General features: G+C 44.4%; 1 protein-coding gene across 1 annotated transcript in view; it reads right to left on the reverse strand.

Moving 5' to 3' along the window:
- Positions 1–10,343: 10,343 nt before the first annotated feature.
- Positions 10,344–20,533, reverse strand: part of LOC105712940 (O-acyltransferase like protein-like) — a 79,823-nt gene continuing 69,633 nt past the window's right edge. Inside the window, exons 13-15 of the mRNA XM_064378960.1 lie at positions 17,956–18,142; positions 12,282–12,424; positions 10,344–11,666 (exon numbers count right to left, since the gene is read on the reverse strand). Of these exons, the coding sequence (XP_064235030.1) occupies positions 11,544–11,666; positions 12,282–12,424; positions 17,956–18,142 (453 nt within the window). The 3' untranslated portion in view covers positions 10,344–11,543. The remainder of the gene's footprint in view (positions 11,667–12,281; positions 12,425–17,955; positions 18,143–20,533) is intronic.

Below are 20,533 nucleotides of genomic sequence, written 5' to 3' on the forward strand. Positions count from 1 at the left end.
GGATTCTTTGGCTGTGAGCCAGCCTCTCCCCATGCACCCAGCCACCACCTTGTTGGTAATCCCACTGAGCAAGCACAGGATGGTTGGATTTAAAAGAAGCAAGGCAGGGAGCAACATTTTGCTGCTTTTTTTGCCCTGGAGCAGGCACTGTCTGTGGAAGTATCTGACCACAGCAGCTTCCTCATCCCCATGGCTTCCTTCTCCACATTCCACTCCCACACGTTGTCCTCTACCTCTAGGAGCATATTTTGGGACATCCAGGCCCTTCATGTCAGTATTAGTGTTTCTTGAAGTGTAGGCACCAGAATCTCTTACTTATGTTTGTTAGTATGTAGGAGTCAGGAAATAGATTTTTATCAAAATCCCCAAGTAATTCTTGTCTTCACTAAATTTTGTGGCAATCTACTCTTAAACAAAGGGAAAATAGTTCTCTTTTTTATTCTTTGTGTCTCTGAGCTATCCACAGTCTGCCCTCTAAGTTCAGTTTCCTAGACTAAGGACTTCCTCTTCCCTAGTGTCTGGCCCCAGGAACAATCTCTTTTTAGTGGCTGTAGCCCCCATACTTGCAAGTTAGAGCCTTAAAGCTCATAAAACTCTACAGAAAAACCACATGCCACTTAAGTGTAGCCTTGGCATTCATATAAGAAATCTTCCCTTCCAAGAATGGAGTGGTTTGGGCCTTCTTTGCCCTCCCAGAAGTCATCATGATGAAGAAGGCTAACAGCTGGAGAACAGAAAGCTGAAGGTCATGGATTTATCGGTCCACTCCCCCCTGAGGAGGGGTTGAGATTGAAAAATGCTAAAAGGGACGCAACCCCCAGACTGTCAGCTGGGAAGGCATAGTCTGGAGGCAGAGAAGCTCCCCACTGCAGATCCATTTCCAGCATGGAGAAAGTAGCTTCCTGTGCCCTCCAGTCTCAGCCTGTCCTGTGGTTTTCTGCAGCCTTTCAGGCAAACACAGCCAGTGGCATCCCCATCTGCCCTGGGTCCCTCCGTTCCCACCCTTGCACCTCCCCCTCGGCAGAGTCCTGCTGATGTTCACCTAAGCCTCTACTCTCTCAAACCCTTTATCCTCATCACCGTAGTCATTGCAACCTGCTTACTTTATTCATGTCAAATAGCAACTGAAAAGTCCAATTTCTGCCCCTAGGAATGCTTAGCTTCACCAAACAAGGGTCTATATGTCAGACTTTTAAAATGTCATTAACAGCTAGATAGTGTTTCTCCAAACTCCCAATATAGTAAGCACTGAAGGGTAGAATATCTAAAACCTTAACAGACTTCTGCTGTTCCTTGCAGGGGTTTAATAAAAGGATATCAAGGAGTACGACTGCCCTTCTAGCCCAGAGATTGTCATAGGGGATTTATTTAGAGTTAAAGAAAATCTCTCATGGGCCTTGGGTTCTGTTGGGTTCTGGACACTGACTTGTTGTGTCCAACATGACCAGATTTGCTGATTCGCTTGAAGCCCATTTGTCTCAGGTGCATTCTCTGTAAAATAAGACATTTCCCAAGAAGGGGTCTCTCCATGTCTCAGAAGCCTTTATGAGGCTGTGAGCCTCATCTGATACAAGAGGAAGGTATCACCAGCTCACTCTCCACAAGTCCAACCCATTCCCAACATGGATCTGAAAACCAGAGTGCCAGTCTCAGCAAGGGTCCTAGATTGTCTCTGGCCCAGATTCATGAAGACCCTGAGCATGTTTGCAGTATCTGGAGGGAACAAGGGAGCCTCCTGAGACTGTGTGACAATGGGGAAAAAACTTCACATGTACCCCAAAACCTAAAATGCAATAAAAAAATTTGGAAAAAAAAGAAAAGAAAACAGCACATTTGGAGGAGCCCTGGGTCCCCCGGGTCTGATTGTAAGCCCCTCTCTTAAGCTTCCTTAGTCATCGTTTTCCTTCAAGCATTGAAGAAACACAAAATACCTCACGGAATCCTCAAGGAGTGCAAACGTCCTAAGTCTCCCATGTTCAAGCCCACATCACACTCTAGCTTCCAGCGATCTCTCTCCTGCTTTTCACAGTCAAAATTATGGAAAGAATTGCTCATAAACTCCCTGCCTGGTTAACCCATACAGGACACGGTGGCTGAGCATATGGGATCTGGATTCCAACTGCTTGGATTCATATCCTGGTGCTCCCACCTGCCTATGTGACCTTCCACCAATGGCATATCTCTGTGCCTCAGTTTCTCCATGTGTAGATGAGGATAATAATCATGCTTGTGTATGTACTGTATTAGGATTAAATGCCTTGGTTTCTATAAAGTGATTAGGATGGTACCTGGCATATAATGAGCCCTCAATAAATGCTAGATATTATTGTCTTTCAAATCCAAATTTAGGGCTAGCTTCTCAGAAATTCCACCTCTGGCCTCCCAGTTAGGGTCAGGCTTTCAAGGTTCTCACCAAAGTTGAACTTAGGTATTTTTGGTGTGATGATCATGACCTTCATGCAGGGTACTATGAGGTCAAAGAGAGCAGAAATGGCACCTGTGTTTCTCTATATTGTGTTCCTACTGCTTAACTCAGTAACTGGCACAGAGCAGGAACAAGTAAGTATTTCTTGGACATACAAAGGAATGAGTGAGTACTGGTATCGGCCTGGGTGCATTAATGAATGGAGGCTGCTGTCAGAGAGCAAGCACCCCAAACTCCTGGATGAACTCATTATGGAAGAGATATTTGGCCAAAGGGTACCTGCTATAAAGCTATAAAGGACTGCCCAAGACTGGGTAATTTATAAAGGAAAGAGATTTAATTGATTCACAGTTCCACATGGCTGTGGGGGGCCTCAGTCATTGAAAGAATGACTGTGGATCCCCTTTGGGATCCAATGAGGGAAGCCTTTTGGGCATAAGAAAGCTGACTTTGGGCCAAAGACTATGCACGTCTTGGAGAAGTTGCTATTTACAAGTGAAGGTCATCAACTGAGACTCCATGAGGTAGAACAATCCTGTCACTCATTGAGTCCTGTGGCTCATTGGAATCCTTTTGGAAGTTTTGGGGAAAAAGTACAGATTCCTAAGCTCCACTCCAATCTGGAAATCTCCAGGAGTAGAACCTGGGAACCTGGATTTTTAAAAAGCTCTTCAGGTGATTGTGTTGCCAACGGCCTGCACAGACCAGCATGCTCTAATCTGGCCAAATTTGATCTTTTTACAAAGGAATAGAAACATGCTTTTACTCTATATCAGTAAAGAGGGCATGAAGTTTTTGATGAACATGGAAATTAGCTGATAATTCATTTGGGACTACGATGGGTGTGTGCCCTTGGAAACAGCACATTAACACAGATCATGCATGGCAGGATCATTAGCATGGAAATGAGGTCTGATTAGAAAGCCCTGACAGCTCTTCCTCCTCCTCTTATTGTGATTAGAGCAAATATTAGACTGTCTGGCAGACTCAGTCCGGTTTCCTACAATAGACTCGTCTCTTTGGCCAGGGTGTGTTTGCCAAGTTTAACACAGGATGGCCCAGTGTTACTTGTCTACGTGCTGACAGCCCTTTTCACCTGAGTGTTCCTGGCTCGTGTGGACTCAGTGATCCAATCATCAACATCATTCTCTAACCCAGGGTTTCTCAACCTGGGTACTATTGACATTTTTTATTGGGTATTTCTTTGCAAGGAGTGGGGGGTGCACTACACTCTGCACTGTAGGATGTTTAGCAGCCTCCATGCCTATGGTGTCTACCCACTAAAGAACAATAAAGCATGTCCCTTGGACATTGCCATTTCTCCCCTAGGGAGGGAAAAATGGCTGCCCTTCCCCCACTTCCACATTGAGAACTGCTTTACCCTTACAAATTCTCTTAACAGAGAATTCAGATGACCACAGCATGACATCAGGAATTTCTGCTGGAGGCTTTTTCCCCAACAGAAAAAAATATAGAAGAATATTTCTATGGATTTCATGGACAAGACCCAAAAAAGGACAAAACTAGAAAGAAATAATTGATAATTTTGCCTACATTAAACTGTAAAACTTTCATATGAAAAACATCATATATGAAGTTGCCATCGAGGAGAAAGCATTTACAACACAAATAATCAATGAAAGATTAATATTTAGAATATATAACTGTATTAGTCCATTCTCACACTGCTATAAAGGACTGCCCAAGACTGGGTAATTTAAAAAGGAAAGAGGTTTAATGGATTCACAGTTCCACATGGCTGGGGGGACCTCGGGAAACTTACAATCATGGCGGAAGGGGAGGCAAACATGTCTTTCTTCACCTGATGGCAGGAAGGAGAAGTGCCAAGCAAAAAAATAAAGGGAAAAGCCCCTTCTAAAGCCATCAGATCTCATGAGAAATCACTCACTATCACAAGAATAGCATGAAGGTAACTGACCCTCCCACTGGGTCCCTCCCTCAAACTACAATTCAAGATGAGATTTGGGTGGGGACACAGCCAAACCTTATCAATGAAGGATGTCTTAGAAAAAATAACAAAAAGAAAAACATCCAATAAAAAACTGGGCAAAGGATATGGTAGGCAGTCTGTAAAGAGGAAACTCTGAATGGCCAGTACACATGAAAACTGGTCAACCCCATTAGTAGACAGGAAATGCAAACTGAAATGATCACATCTGACCTTACACTCATCAGAGGCAGTAAATGAACAGGTTGATAGTACCAAGCATTGGGGAGCGGGCCCTGAAGTGAGAGTATCTACTCCCATACACCATTGGTGGAGGCACAGATTGGTAACAATCACTTTAGAAAACTGTCTAGCATTATCAGATAAGATGGACTCTGCCATTACTCTCCTGAACACATACCCTAAAAAACGAACACATCTCCGCAAGGAAACACCATCAAAGAGTTGTTTACAATAATGTTTGCAATAGTGAAAAATGAAACAAACCAAGTGTCTGTCTACCAGCTGGGGAATGGATAAACATTTAAGATACACGTGCGCACAGTAGAATACCATTAGCATTAAAAATTAATGGACTATATAACTATGTGTAATGGGAAAATCATATTTTAAAAGGATAGTACAGTGTGGACCCAATTATATAAAGCTTAAAAACAAAGAGTATACCATTTATAGACAGATGCATATCGGTTAAAAAGAAATGGGTGAAACTTGGATAAAGGAGAGGAAGTAAATGGGATGCAGGGAGGTCTACAATTGAGGCTACGATGCTTTTTAAACAAAAAGAAGAACATCTGAAGGAAAAATGGCAAAATGTTAACCTGTGTTTAATTGAGATTGTGGATATGTGGGGTATGAATTGTTTCATTCTCCAGACTTGTTGGAAATTTTTAGTTTTTTAAATTAAGCATTTTAAAATACATACATCTGGAAAAGGCAAAACTATAAGGATTGAAAACAGATAGGTGGTTGCCAAGGGCCAGGGATGGGGGTAGGGTCAACTACAAAGGGGCCCAGGAATTTTCAGGAGTGATGGAACTGTTCTATATCCTGCTTATGGTGGTGGTTATACAACTGTATTCATTCATCAAAACTCACAGACATGTACACTTCTTAAAAAGTGAATTTGATTGTATAAAAATTATACATTAGTGAAAAAATAAACATAAAAAAAGCCTGCTTATTGTAGAAACAAAAGGTGCAGAATTAGACCTTAATTATTTTATGTCTCTTACCTAACAAAAATACTATATAAAATTGGATTGTTACTTGGAAGCATCTATCAGTGCATTCCTATGTTTAATCAATACATTTTAAAAATTCAATCAACATTTAAGTAATAATAAATGCATTTACATCACAGAATCTGCTGAAATACCCAGCATTTTATCGCTTTCTTAAACAAGAGCAAAATGCAATTTCAGGTCATTCTCCCTGCTCTGGGTTGTGGAACAGAACAGGATTTCTGACATTCATATTAATATTCCTAATGTTCTTATTAATAAGTGCTGTCAGAAATATTTGGTCTTTGACTAAATGACTGAGTCAATAACCAAATGAGTAAGAGAAAGAAGAATCACTTCTCTGTCTTAACATCCTGTTTCTATTTTACTGGGGCAAGATCTTCTCTTACCTGTACAAGGTTAGTGATAGTTTCATTTAAGTTTTCTTCTCTCTGCATAATCTCCTCTCTCGAAATCCCTTTGTTCTGTGGGTTCCCTTTAGTCTTACCCCTTCCAGATGTCAAAGGCTTTTCTCAGGTTTGTGGTAACCCTGGTTGTGCTCATGATTAAGGATGAGGGACTGAGAAGCTGCCTGGAAGCTCCGAGTCAGGGTGACCAACTGAGGGGTCCCAGAATGTGGGAGTTTCAGCACCAAGACCAAAAAAGTCCCAGGCAAGCCAGACTGAGTGGGTCACCCTACTCTGAGCCCATGGTGTGAGCTTCACTGGAGGGGATCTGGCTGGGAATTTTCTGGAAGAGCATCTTGGGTCCGTCAGAATCCCCAAAGAAGCAGCTTCCAAACTTCTGCCTGGAGGCGCAAAGCCTGTCTGGCGAGGATCCGGCAGCCTCCAGGATGCGGTATTCACACAGCCCTCACTCTTCGGATCTTAGCGTGGGATCCCCATCTTCCTGGCTTCCCTCAGCCTGGAGCTCCTGCTCTGTCAGTCTCTGGGCCTTCACATTTACAGATCTAGAGGTCTGACAAGGCTGAAGGTGGTAAGCACAAGGACTTTCTCCTAGATGCCCGCCCCTCTCCTCAGCTACCCCCATCTTTCCCAGAAGTCCCCAGGGCACTTCTCCTTGTGTGTCATTGGTCAGAGCTGGGTCACGTGCTCAAACCTGCACCAATCACTGGCAAAGGAAAAGAGGAGGAACATTATTGGTTTCTACCAAGTATGAAGCTTTCCCTTGCTGTGGGCACATTGTTAAGGGAACAACATCAGGGTTTATGTAATGAAAGAGGAAGGGGTGCAAAATGTGGGTAGGCCGCCAAAAGTGGCTGCCTCTCAGCATACGCAAGCACAGTGTTGATTTAAATCCCACTTGGGGTCTGGGGACTAACGTTCTACAGGCTTCTCTTCCCTTCAGGGGCCCTGGGGACTCTCAACTTTCAGCTTTACTGGAAGTGTTACCAGTGGAGGGTGTCCAGGTTCTTGGAGTTTTGAACAAATAATTAGACAAAATGCACAAACAAAGCAAGGAAAGAATGAAGCAACAGAAGCAGCGATTTATTGAAAACTAAAGTAGACGGCCCAGGGTCGGAGTGACCTGAACATAGCGGCCAAGAGCCCCTTTACAGAATTTTCTGGGGTTTAAATATCTGCTCTGGAGGTTTCCCATTGGTTACTTGGTGTACACCCTATGTAAATGAAGTAGTGGCCCGCAGTCAGTCCGACTGGTTGTAGAAAGCAACCAATCAGAGATACTTCCAATTTTCCATCTGCCACACAAAAAATGGTAGTAGGGGGATGGTTTGCAAAGGGATTAGCCTCTGGTCCTTTTGTTACTTAGGTGTGGAAAGTTGGGGGTTTTCTTTTGATTTAGTTCTACGAAGTTAGCATGAATCAGCCTTGAGTTCCCTGACTCCAGACCCTATTCTACTGCCTCAGAAGGGGGACTGATTGGGCGGTTTGAGGCTATGATTCTTATAAAATTGAGCATCTCTGAGACCTGGTTGAGAGGGGCCTGCCCAACTGTACGAGAAGCCTCCTAGAAAAGAAATCATCTAACAAAAGAAGGGGTAGGCCGGGCGCGGTGGCTCATGCCTGTAATGCCAGCACTTTGGGAGGCTGAGGTGGGCGGATCATGAGGTCAACAGATCAAGACCATCCTGGCCAACATGGTGAAACCCTGTCTCTACTAAAAATACTAAAATTAGCCGGGCGTGGTGGCACGTACCTGTAATCCCAGCTACTCCGGAAGCTGAGGCAGGAGAATTGCTTGAACCTGGGAGGCAGAGGTTGCGGTGAGCCAAGATCTAACTGCACTCCAGTCTGGGCGACAAGAGCGAAACTCCTTCTCAAAAAAAAAAAAGGAAAGAAAGATAGAAGGGATCATTTCCATCATTAATGTCAACTAATGTTTAACACCCACTGTGTACCATAGTGCAAAAAACTAGAGACACGGTGGTGAAAAGGACAAATGCAGAAGGAAAGCAATTGTCACTCCATCCATTCACCCTCCATCTTAACAGCCACAGACTCATACTGCATCCGAGGGCAATGGATCTATATTCGAATGAGTAAAAATCGTAAGAGCAGTTTCAATAAAACGGAACGAGCACCCAGTGTACTGCATCAAAGCCTGAATGACAGAGCATAGATGGCCCACGTGGAAGCAGAAGGGACTTACCTGCTCGTGGCATTTGTGGAGAACATTTATGCACTGAATGGACAACATGGTCTGAGCAGGTGGCTGGCGCAGCCCACGTGGTGACAAGCTTTGAGAGTGGAGTGGGGAGGTCAGCAGGTTTGGAGGCCCCACCCCACCTGCAGCTCTGGGTAGCTCTGAGAGCAGAGCAGGGATGGGGCAGCTCTGAAGGGAGCCAGATCCAGAGTGAGGAAAGAGCAGAATCCAGGTGTTCACAAGACAAGCAAATGTCTCTGGAATCCCCCAAAATGAGTCTGGAGGAATTTAAGGAGTGGAAGTCCCTTTCAATCTGCTGTGGTGATTATTTATGGTTGATGTGACCTATTTTTAATCCACAGGTTGATATGTGGGTATAAAACATGGATTTCAGAATCTAGAAGACTTAGAGGTGGTACCCATCAATTGATACTCTGAAACCGCTCTTTCTATAAATTTTTTTTCCCTTTGTTACATGATTTTCAAACATATACAAAGTTAGAAGGCTGGGCATGGTGGCTCATTCCTGTAATTCTAGCACTTTGGGAGCCCAAGGCAGAAGAATCACTTGAGGCCAGGAGTTGGAGACCAGCCTAGTAAGACCCCATTTCTACAAAGAACTTAAAAAATTAGCTGAGAGGTCGGGTGCAGTGGCTCACAACCTGTAATCCTAGCACTCTGAAATCTCCTGATCCGTAATCAGACACATTACCCATTGTGCCACTGGCCCCCCCGATCCTAGCATTTTGGGAGACTGAAAAGGGTGGATTCCTTGAGCCCAAGAGTTCAAGACCAGCCTGGGCAACATGACAAAACCACATCTCTACAAAAAAATACAAAAATTAGCCAGTCATGATGGCACATGGCTGTAATCCTAGCCACTTGGGAGGCTGAGGCAGGAGGATCACTTGAGACCAGGAGATTGAGGTTGCAGTGTAATATTGCACTACATGCCAGCCTAGGCAACAGAATGAGACTCTGTCTCTAAAAAATAAAAATGAAAATAGAGAAAATAGTATAAAGAGGTTCCAGGTACCCAGCTTCAAACATTAACCACATGGCCAATCTCATTTCATCTATGCCAGTTCCTCCCAATGTTGTTTTCAGGCAAATATCAGATTTTTTATTATTTTGTTCATAAACATTTTAGTATACATGTAAGAGATAAGGGATATAAATGTATGCATATATATGTAGTTATGTAATATACAACTACAATATCATTATTACATAAAAAGTGGAATTAGTCCTTAATGTCATGAAATACGTAATCAGTATTTACATTTCCAGGCTTAGAAACATCGTAATACTTTTTTACGATTTGTTTCAGAATCCAAATAAGGTACACACAATCTATCCATCTTAAACTTCTGGGGAATTCTGGATTGAAACAAACCCAGAACAAAACTGTATTTCTCTAACCTTACTTTATGTTATATAAAATTACACCAGTGGGAGGGTTGGGTTTTTTCCCTTATAATGAAAGTCTTTACAATGCTGCGTTGGTCATTAGCTAGCTATTTCCACGGATCCCAGATTTCTGGCCTTATAACTGGAAGCATTTGGCAATTTGGCTGCAGAACGAGGCTGGCAGGTGAGTCACTTCTCACCGGAGTCCACCCACATGGCAGAGTTACCCTGAAAATGCCACTGGTCTTCAACAGCTCCTTGGAGGCCTAACGAAGTGAGAGGGTTCGGGTGCCGAAACAGCCACCAGGGGGCTCCCGAGGAACTCAATGAATTCGGTGTTCACTGAAAAGCCAATTTGGCTGCCTTCTTAAAGCACGCCTGCTGGGCCTTGGCGCCCCACTCTCTCAGGTTAGCTTCTGCAGCAGAGGGACTAGACCTCAGAGAGATGAGGCTTGTCCCCTGTGGCTGACTGGCAAGGCCAAGGTTAGCTGTCCGTGGCCATCAGAATGTGTAACGTTCAGCCCTCCCCTCCCCACCCACATTGGTCATCTTTACAGACCCACTGGACAGCAAAGAGCATCCCCAGATATAATGCATCCGCGATAATAAGCACCCAGTAGCCTGTGCTCATTAATACTTTAATGACAAAGTAAACAAAGAGCTTTATTTTAAGCGATGGAATGGGCTTAATTATTCAGTAAGTGTAGACAGCTAATGCAAAATTATACACCTAGAAAAAACACACCCCTGAGAACCTGGATCGCAGCATCTCCATTTGGCCTGGCGAGTCTCTCCCCGTCTCTAGGTCTCATCACTGGAAATTGAAGGGGTTGGGTTAGAAGCCACTGGCTGAGGTCTCTTCCTTCTCTGTTAGCTTTTGTGTGGGCACTGTCTTGGTGCGTAGGGATGTCCATTTATCTAGGGCTGCTGGGACAAAGTACCAAACACCGGGCGACTTGAAACAGCAGCCATGAATTATCTCACAGTTCTGGAGGCCGGAAGTCCAAAATCGAGGTGTCCTCCAGGGCCAGCTCTAGCGGAGGCTCCTGCCTTACTTCCTCCGGCTTCCGGGGTTTGCCGGCAATCCTTGGTGTTCCTCGGTTTGTACATCACCGTCTTCTCCCTGTGTCTTCACACCTCTTCCCTGTGTGCACGCCTGTCTCCGTGACCAAACTCCCCCTTATTATAAAGGACATCAATCATATTGGATTAGTGTCTCCATTCCAGTGACCTCATTGGACTTAACTGCCTCTGTAAACACCCTGTCTCCGAATGAGGCCACATTCTGATGCATGGGGAGTTAGAACTTCAACAGATCTTTTGGGAGGGAATACGATTCAGTCCAAAACAGGGGCTATGTTGAAGAATAGGTGATATTGGAAAGGCCCTGTAATGACAGACCCATGAATTACGCATGCTGGCGGGTCATACCACCGAGGTTCTAGGATAAAGTTACAAGTCTGCAAAGACACCATAATAACACACAAAGAATTATGTTGTGGAAAAGCGCATACTGTGATTTTACAGAGAAAAATGAAGAGTATAACCCAAATGAGCTTCACAACCCAGGTTACATTAAAATGATGACATTTTATCATTTCCTGTGATCATTGATATAGAAAATCAAAAAGAAGTTAAAAAGAAATCCAGATTAATTTTTTTTGCTATAATTGTACAACAGAAGTTTATTATTGTGCTACTAAAAAATTACAGAACTTTTATAAGCACTGAGAACTCTTTCATATATTAAATACAAAGAACATGTATTTATTAAACATTCACAAAATGAGATTCACAACCCTTCTTAGGAATACAAGCACCCATTGCATAAACAAGGCCACCTCGTCTTTGCTCGTCACTACCAACAAAGGCCCATCTATTCTTTCGTGTTTTAACCAGAACATTCGAGGCCCAGCAGGCGCTGCTTCAGTTCCTGACATGGTTTCTCAATGAACAGCATCAGGGCTAGCCCAGTGACGAAGGTCAGCACACAGTGTCCAGAGAAAAGATAGAACTGGAGAGAAAGTGGGAAGGGTGAACACAGTTTTATTCTGGGATTCCTATTGTGTTCAGATCCAAAATGTACCATCCTAGCTCTACAAAATGTATCTGTAGGACAATCAGTGCTACATATTAAAAATAAAATAATAAATGTTATCCTGTGCCGAAGCCCTCTCTCTTCCTCCCACAAATAAAGCAAAGAACAATGAGGCTTTTTTTTTTTCTGAAATGGAGTCTTGCTCTGTTACCCAGGCCGGAGTGCAATGGCACAGTCTCAGCTCACTGCAACCTCCGCCTCCCAGGTCCAAGCAATTCTCCTGCCTCAGCCTCCCGAGTAGCTGGGATTACAGGTGCACGCCACCATGCCCAGCTAATTTTTGTATTTTTAGTAGACACGGTTTCACCATGTTGGCCAGGCTGGTCTTGAACTCTTGACCTCCTGATCTGTCCGCCTCGGCCTCTCAAAGTGCTGGGATTACAGACATGAGCCACCATGCCCAGCCCAATGAGGCTCTAAAAAAAAAAAGGCTTTCATAAAAGAAAATAGGTTACCTCGTTGCTCAAGAAGAGAACAAACTGTGGTACCATAACATACCATAACAGAGCTGGGAGCTTGGTGCTAACTCACCATGTTGGTATCAGTGTAGTGAATAAGCGTTTCCTGAAGGCCATTATAAAGGATGATCAGAATCGGATGCACCAAGTAGCAAGCGTAACTGATGCTGGCCAGGAAGTTCCAGATGTCCCAAGAAAGCACCCGGTTCACCAGACCTGGAGGGAACAAGCACTGATGCGTGAAGCCACAGCCTGTCTCTGGGCCGGTGAAGACATCCTGTCGTCCCGTCAATGCTCCCATCAGATTCAGCGCCTAAGTCTGTGAACTTTTCCTAAGAAAGTCTTTATGCATTATAATTTTAAGACAAGGTACCAAACCAAAAACCACCTTTCTGTTGCAAGAATTATGATAACATAAGAGAGATGCATGGTTTCAGCCCCTGAGCATAAAACATTCCATGTATAAAACAAGGTAGAAAGTCCTCATACTCACCTGGGTTCTGGGCCAAGAGAGATCAAGATGCAGCCACAGGAGGCGATGGGCCTGGGGACAAGGCATTTAACATGCCAGGCCTCAAACTCTTCATCTGCCAGTGAGAGGCTTGCATTTGATCACCCTTTAGGTGCCTTTCAGGACAAATATTCTGTAATTTGGTATTTATTCTAGAACTGTATTGTCCCAGACAATAGCCCCTAGCCACTTGTGGCTATTTAACTGAATTAAAATTAAATACAATGAAAACTTTCTTTCTGAATAGGACTTACTGCTATCTCTAGTGAGTTGCGTGGTGATCCTTCAAAAGATTATGTCCACCCAGAACCTCAGAATGTAACCTTACGTGGAATAAGGTTCTTTGCAGGTATTATTAAGAGGAGGAACTAGAAATGAGACGATCCTGGATTAGGGTGGACCCTGGAGCCAGTGACAAATGTCCTTATAAGAGACAGAAAAGGAGACAGAAACACAGAGGAGAGACACAAGGACGAGAACCAGGTGCTGACGAAGTCAGGGACTGGAGTGAAGCGTCCGCGAGCCAAGGAGTGCCACGGCTTGCCAGCAGCTACCAGAGGCTGGGAGACGCGATGGGACAGATTCTCCCTCAGAAAATCCGGAGGGACCAACCCAGCTGACACTTTGATTTTGACCATCTCGCCTCCAGAACTGCAAGAGAATACATTTCTGTTGTTTTAAGCCACAGAAATAAAATAGAACTTCTGTTTCTCCTTCGCACAAGCCTCATTTAAAGTGCTCAGTAGTGCATCACGATTTGCTCGGGATAAATCTCTGGAGCCATCCCAGACTCCTTTCATCCTGGACTCCATAGAGTGCTTCCAAAAACGTATTCAAATCAGACCACTGTTCCTCACGTCCATGGCTAACACCCTCGTGAATCTCCCATCACCTCCTGCGTGGGCCTCCGTGGTAGCTCCCCAGTGGATCTGTTGGTCTCGGCTCCTGTTCTTGCCAGCCTATAGTCCCCATACCACATCCAGAGTAATCTTTTGAAATCACATCAGGGAGAAGTGGGGAAGGGGAGATATTGATCAAAGGATACGAAGTTTCAGTTAAACTAACGGAGTAAGTTTTAGTGATCTATTGTACTCCATAGTGACCACAGTTAATAACAATGTACTGGATATTTTTAAATGGCTAAAAGTAATAGATTCTTAACATTCTCACCACAAAAAAAGAGATAACTTGGTGAAGTGGTGCATATGTTAATTAACTTGATTTCATCTTTCTATCTACTATGTATACATATATCAAAATATCACATTGTACCCCATAAATACATATAGGTTTTGTTTTGGTTTGGTTTTTTTTGAGACTGAGTTTTACTCTGTCACCCAAAGCTCTGTCACCCAGGCTACAGTGCAATGGCAGTCTCCGCTCACTGCAACCTCTGCCTCCCAGGTTCAAGTGATTCTACTGCCTCAGCCTCCTGGAATTACAGGTGCGTGCCACCACACCCAGCAAATTTTTGAATTTTTAGTAGAAAGAGGTTTCACTGTGATGACCAGGCTGATCTTGAACTCCTGACCTCGTGATCCACCTGCCTCAGCCTCCCAAGGTGCTGGGATTACAGGCATGAGCCACCTCACCCGGCCCATACATATAGTTATTATTTGTCAATTTGAAAACAAATTTTACAAATTCACAAATCATGGGCTGTGATCTGAATGTTTACATTCCCCCAAAATTCATATGTTGAGATCCAAATTTCCAAGGTGATAGTATTAAGAGGTGGAGTCTTTGGAGAGGCAATTAGATAATGAAGGCTGGGCCTTCTGAAACGGGATTAGCGCCCTTATAAAAGCGACCCCAGAGAGATAGTGCTACCCTTCTACCATGTGAGGACACATCTAGAAAGTTCCACCTAGGAGCCAGAAAGCAGGCCTTCAACAAACACTAAATCTGCTGACGCCTTGATCTTAGATCTCCCAGCCTTCAGAACTGTGAGACAGAAATTCCTGTTGTTTTTAAGCCACCTCACTTATGGGGTTTTTGTTATAGCAGCTGAAATGGACTAAGACTTCATGTGATGTGGCATTTAAAATAAAATCCAAGCCTTTCCCATGACCTTGAAAGCTCTGCCTAACCTGGGTCCTACCTTCCCCTTCCCACCCCACCCTCCCCTTGACCCTCGGTTCCTATCTCACTGGTCATTTTGCTCTTCCTCCAAGCCACAAAGCTCGTTCCAGTCTAGAGAACTCTGCCTTCGCATTCCATCTGCCCAGAATTATTTTGTACCACATCTTTGCAAATGTACCCCTATTCCAGTTACCCACTAATCTCTGCTTTATTTTTATTCACTGCATGTAAACTTCCCTCGACCCCACTGTAATCTCTCACAAGGGAGGGATTTTTCTTTTCTATTCCTATATCCTTAGATTCTAGAACAGTACCTGGCATAGAATAAGCATTCAATAAGTATTTTATGTAACTGAGTGAATAAACATAGATGGACTTATAGACAAAAGACGCTTTTTCCCCAAGTGAAGTCTATAAAAGGTGAACCACAATTTCACCGTAGAACAAAATAATTGTAGAGAAATGAAATCAGCAAAGAGCCCATGCTCACGCAGATAATCCAAACACGAAAGAACATGCCCTAAAGCAAACAATACCATGTTCACATCATGAGCCACAACTGATTCCAGCAACCATTCATCATTTCATGTTCATGTTGTTAATGCAGATTTTATTGGTTTATAGTTTTATGATTACTTCATAAATCTGCTGTGGCTTTCTGAATGCATGTGCTATAAACATAAAATTTCATATCTTGGTTTATGTTTGTTCATGTTTAGACAAAATTAGAACAAAGATAAGAGCATATAGTCAGGGTAACTTGTTCTATGTTCCTAGGGGAAAAAAATGTATTGAAAAAATAAGAATACAAATAATTTCGGTCAATACCAAGAATCCAGAGTTCTTATTTCTTTAGAATAGGCCCACATAATACTTAAGTTTGAGGACGAAAACCGTAGGTGACAGAGCATCATGGAAGGGTTTTAACTGAAGGAGTAATGTGCTCAGATGACTCTGGCAGCTCAACAGCGGACAACTTGGAGCATAACACGGCCAGTGTGGTCTACATTGCTATCAAGCAAAGATGGTTAAAGATTCATGAAATCATCAAGATCCCTTCTAGTCCTGAGAGTCTCAACTAAACATTTCTTCTTATTCAGACATTCTTTTTTTTTTCTAAAAGTCATCAGCTAACACTTTTTTTTTTTTTTTTTTTTTGAGAAAGGGTCTCACTCTGTTGCCCAGGCTGGAGTGCAGTGCAGTGGTGCAATCTCGGCTCACTGCAACCTCTGCCTCCTGGGTTCAAGCAATTCTCCTGCCTCAGCCTCCCAAGGAGCTGAGATTATAGTTGTGCACCACCATGCCTGGCTAATTTTTGTATTTTTAGTAGAGACAGGCTTTTGCCTTGTTGCCAAGGCTGGTCTTGAACTCCTGGGCTCAAACGATCCACCTGCCTCAGCCTCTGAAAGCACTGGGATTACAGGTGTGAGCCAGGTAGACACATATTTTCCAAAAATTTATTTAAGCTATCACCTCAGACATTCACCTAGTCATCAATCTTGATATCTTATAAATAGTTTTGGAGACACAAACCCAGGAGATCAGGTGCCCCTGCAGTTGTGGATTGGCCAATGACAACACACCTTTGAATGATAAATTGCTCAAGAATAAGTAAAGTGGCTTGCTCATCACCTGGGTGCCGAGATAGCACCCTCACCCAGACTCGTGATGGAGGGCATTTACTCGTTCCATTGTAACAATAATGCTGCAAATTAGTTTAATCTTCTAACTTAACCTGAGTCATTCCTCTCTAATATCATTTATGTTAGCTAGTTATTCTTGATAAACAGCAGCACCCCTCACGTTAGAGAAGACGTGATGTTTGTGGCATTGTAAATGGCCTGTGCCAGGCCCCAGGGAATAGTTGTTTATGAGGCACTGTGACAGCTCAGGGACACTGTCATGGGGTGAGACTGCAGGCAGGGCTGTGGTCACGTAACCCAGAGTTTCCCATAAGTGCAAATGCATCAGTCAGAGAGAATGCAGTCCCTTTCCTCTTTAATATCTCTTTTCCATATAAGGGAAAGTTTTAACATTAAAATATGAAAGATCACTAAGGCTCATTTCTAAAATTAAAACATTAAAGATTTTCGTTATATTAAAATACCTGTAAAATTTCAGAAGAATCTTCATTAACATCTGGGGGAAGTGCTATCACATAGGAATGAATTGCCCTGGTTTGGACTTCATGCTGGGACCTGATTCATTTTCTAGTTCAACCTCCCACCAGCTGTGGGACCTCCGCCATGTAGCTTTCTCTCCAGACGTGGTTGTTCTCATGCTAATTATAGGTCTTCCTCCCAGGGATGTGGTCAGTGCTACCGGGTATCCTGTGGGCGATGTCTCCCACAAGGCCTGGCATCCAGCATGTGCTCTGTCCAGAGGAATTGTTCATCACCCCATTGTTTTTCTCTTTAAGTCATTATTTCCCACCACCTTTGCTGAAGCTGAGTGGCATGGGTTCACAGGCTTGGTTTAAACTCCTCCTGGTGGGTTATTTCCCTAGTGTATGAAGCGGGCATCCCTCTCCCTGGATCAGCTGCTCCTATGTCAGGGCTTTGGGTAGCTTGAGGCCAGAACCTCTTCTGGGAGCTTCCTGCCAGCCTTGTTCTCTTATCTGCTGACATCCCAAGCACACAAGTCCTACCTCTCGCCAAATAGAGAAGACAGGGAGGAAAGCATCAGGAGGCTTGAACAGACCTTTCTAACCTGGAGAAGATTCTTTTCCATTGAAGCCTTTTATCTGCATGGCTCTCTGCATGTTGAAAGCCAACTCAGTTATCCAAGGGGATCATGGCAACCATTTAGTCTATCCCTTCAGATGGGAAAACCAAGGCTCAAGGCGCTGTCCCTAGAAGTCTGGCTCCCAAGCACTGATTTTTTTCTCCTGACATTGCTCTGCCTTCATTGGAGAGGCTGCATCTTTTTCTTTCAGAACCTGTACTTGTGTATAAATCCATGTAAAAATCGTATACACAAATCCTTTGTATTTTCCAAGGTTAGAGAGAAATCGATATTTTTAAATCAATATCAGTCATTCATCAACCACTCCAGAAAACAAAAGTCCCTCTGGTACACTCCTTATGTGTTAAATGTGTCACCTTTAACGGAACAGGCTGTGAACCCAACAGCAAAGCCCGGAGCTGCTCCATACCTCCGTATCCTCCCTGGCACGCAAAAAGGACCCAACCCACGGCCGCTGCCCACAGGGTCCGGTGGAGGGCTTGGTAGAGAGCTGCAGCCGCTGAAGGAGAAGCAGAGGCGTCGTCCACCACGTACGCCAGAGCAGCCACCGCAAGCAGGGTGGTGAGGGAGCAGCTCCACCCCAGCAGGACCTGCATCTGCGGGGAGAGGAGAGGCGGGGCCCAGCCCTTTTTAGCCATTGTATAATTCCCGCCTCTTACACAAACTTACTTTTTTGGTGTTATCACTGTCACTTAGGTCTCTATTTGTAATCCTCAGTCACTGCATAGATCTGACTAAAACAGAAGGTTATAATTTAAAAGGGGTGGCCAGGAGATCTTTGTGGTGACAGAGAGTTCTGTACCTTGACCGTGGAGATGGTTACAAACATTTGCACATGGGACAAAATGACCCAGAACCATAGACAGACATGCGCAAATGAGTGTGTGTAGAGTTGGTGGATCTGAAGTCTATTGTGCCAATTTCCATTTTCTGGTTGTGGTCAGGTCCCATAGTTATGTCCCACGTTGCCTGTTGGGAAGCCGGAGTACACAGCACCTCTCTGTACTAGTTTTGCAACTGTCGGGGAATCTATAATCATTTCAAAATGAAAGCGAAAAGAAAATCACTAAGTAATCTCCTAACCCACTCCTAATCTCCCATTTCGTCCCTTAACCAAATGAAGGCTCTTTGATGGCTTCTGCCTTCACCGTAAGTGTGAGGGCCTCCAGCACACAGCCCCGCCCTGGGCAGCAGGCTAGTCAAGTGGAAGGAACGGGAGGATGAAAAGTCTTCAGCTCAAGAATAGCCCTGTGAGTTAAATCCTCATGTATGACTCAGTTCAAGATCTTGGACCTTGCATTATCGTACTTGACCTTTTTTGACGTAGACCTGTCTTCCAAGGATCTTTCTTGCTTCTCCGTGCTGTAGTACTCAAGCTGCTGAGATGACGTCTACACTGCACTGAACCAACATCGGATCAGTCCACCATCTTGTCTCTGAGACCTACTTAGGTCTCAGGTTCCTGGCTGCGGGAAGGGAAAGGGGTGCTCCACTCTTTTAGCCTGGGATCTCCCTCACTTCTTTGCTATTTCCCTGGCCCAAATGGGCCTGCGTCTTGGATACCACGTTCTCTTTCTGTCCTTGTCTGCCTATCTTTATTATGGTGTAGCTGCCTTATCTCGCTCCTGGCATGTGGCGTATGGCCAGCGTCCTCCAGCTTAGACCCTGTGTCCTTATTTTCTAGCGTCTGAAGCTTTGAGTTAGGTCTACCCAAGTGTTCTATGTTTGTTTCTCCAGGTCAACTTGGCTTGTGTTCCAGCTCCAAGCTTCCTGGTCCTGACCCTGGCCCTTGAGATTCCCAAATGCTCCCTCTTCATGTTAAGTTTTCCCCTTTGCTGACACCCATTTCCTCCCTGGGCCCCATGCAGCCTGGATTATGTTGAAGAATCTCTTTAATGGCACTCTTATAATCTACAACTGAATCTCAGGAAAATATCCTAACTCCAACCTACAGAAAAAGTCACATGGCTTCTCTATATTCATTCCTTTCAATAAAATCTTCTCTCTTCTTCCTGCCATGGGCAACACAAGATTTTCCAAGGACCAGGGCCTCTTCTCTGGAACATCTAAGTAAGGCAAACAAAGGTAGGACCTAGCAGAGGGGTTTGTGGCAGGAGTTGTGCCCTAACTCCTGGTCCTTCTTCCATTGAGAAGAAAATTCTCTTTCATTCATTCGTTCATGGGTTGAGTACCTTCAGTGAGTCAGGATTTCAGAACCAGATGCTGGTGATTCAGAGGTGAGACAAGTAGTGCCCTCCAGGAGCTCACAGTCTATGGGGCGAATAAATGCTTTATCATGCAGTACAAACCAGGGCCCAGGAATGCACAGTGCACAGAGGAACCCAAAAGACGGACACAACCTGGCCTGGAGGGATAAGGGAAGACTTCCTGGAGGTGAAAACTCCAGGTGAGCCTTCTAGGCCAAACACGAGTTAAGTCAGCTGAAAGGAGGAGTGAGTGGGGGGAGGGGAAGAGGCAGATTCCAGGCAGAGAAGGAAGCATGAGCAACTGCGCAGATGCCAGGAAGAGCTGGTGTGTGTCGGTGGTGGCTGTCAAAGGCGCTGTGAGCAGGCTGGTATCACTGACGTGCAAAGTGCAAGAGCGGTGAGAGAGATGACACTGGGGAGACAGGCCGAGCGATGTCATGGGGATTCTGAAGGCCTTGTTGAACAGGTCAAGCCTTATCATGGATGTCAAAGGAAGCCAGTGAAAGGTTTTTCACAGTTCAAGGGCACAGCCAAAGTGGTGTTTTAAATAGATCACCCCAAGAGTAGATTTGAGATCAGTAAGACTGGAGGCAGGGAAATAAGTCACAACATCCAGGCAAGAGATGAGAAGAGCTTTAAGGTCAGTTCAGAAGGCCAAGAGAGGATGGCAGGGGACACGTTCGGCAGGGCTTGGGGGATGACTGGCGTGGGGGATGATTGGCGTGGGGGATGATTGGCGTGGGGGATGATTGGCATGGGGGATGATTGGCGTGAGGGATG

Source organism: Aotus nancymaae, unplaced genomic scaffold, assembly GCF_030222135.1.
Source record: "Aotus nancymaae isolate 86718 unplaced genomic scaffold, 86718_ANA_hifiasm-v0.15.2.pri h1tg000020l, whole genome shotgun sequence".
Taxonomy (NCBI): Eukaryota; Metazoa; Chordata; class Mammalia; order Primates; family Aotidae; genus Aotus; species Aotus nancymaae.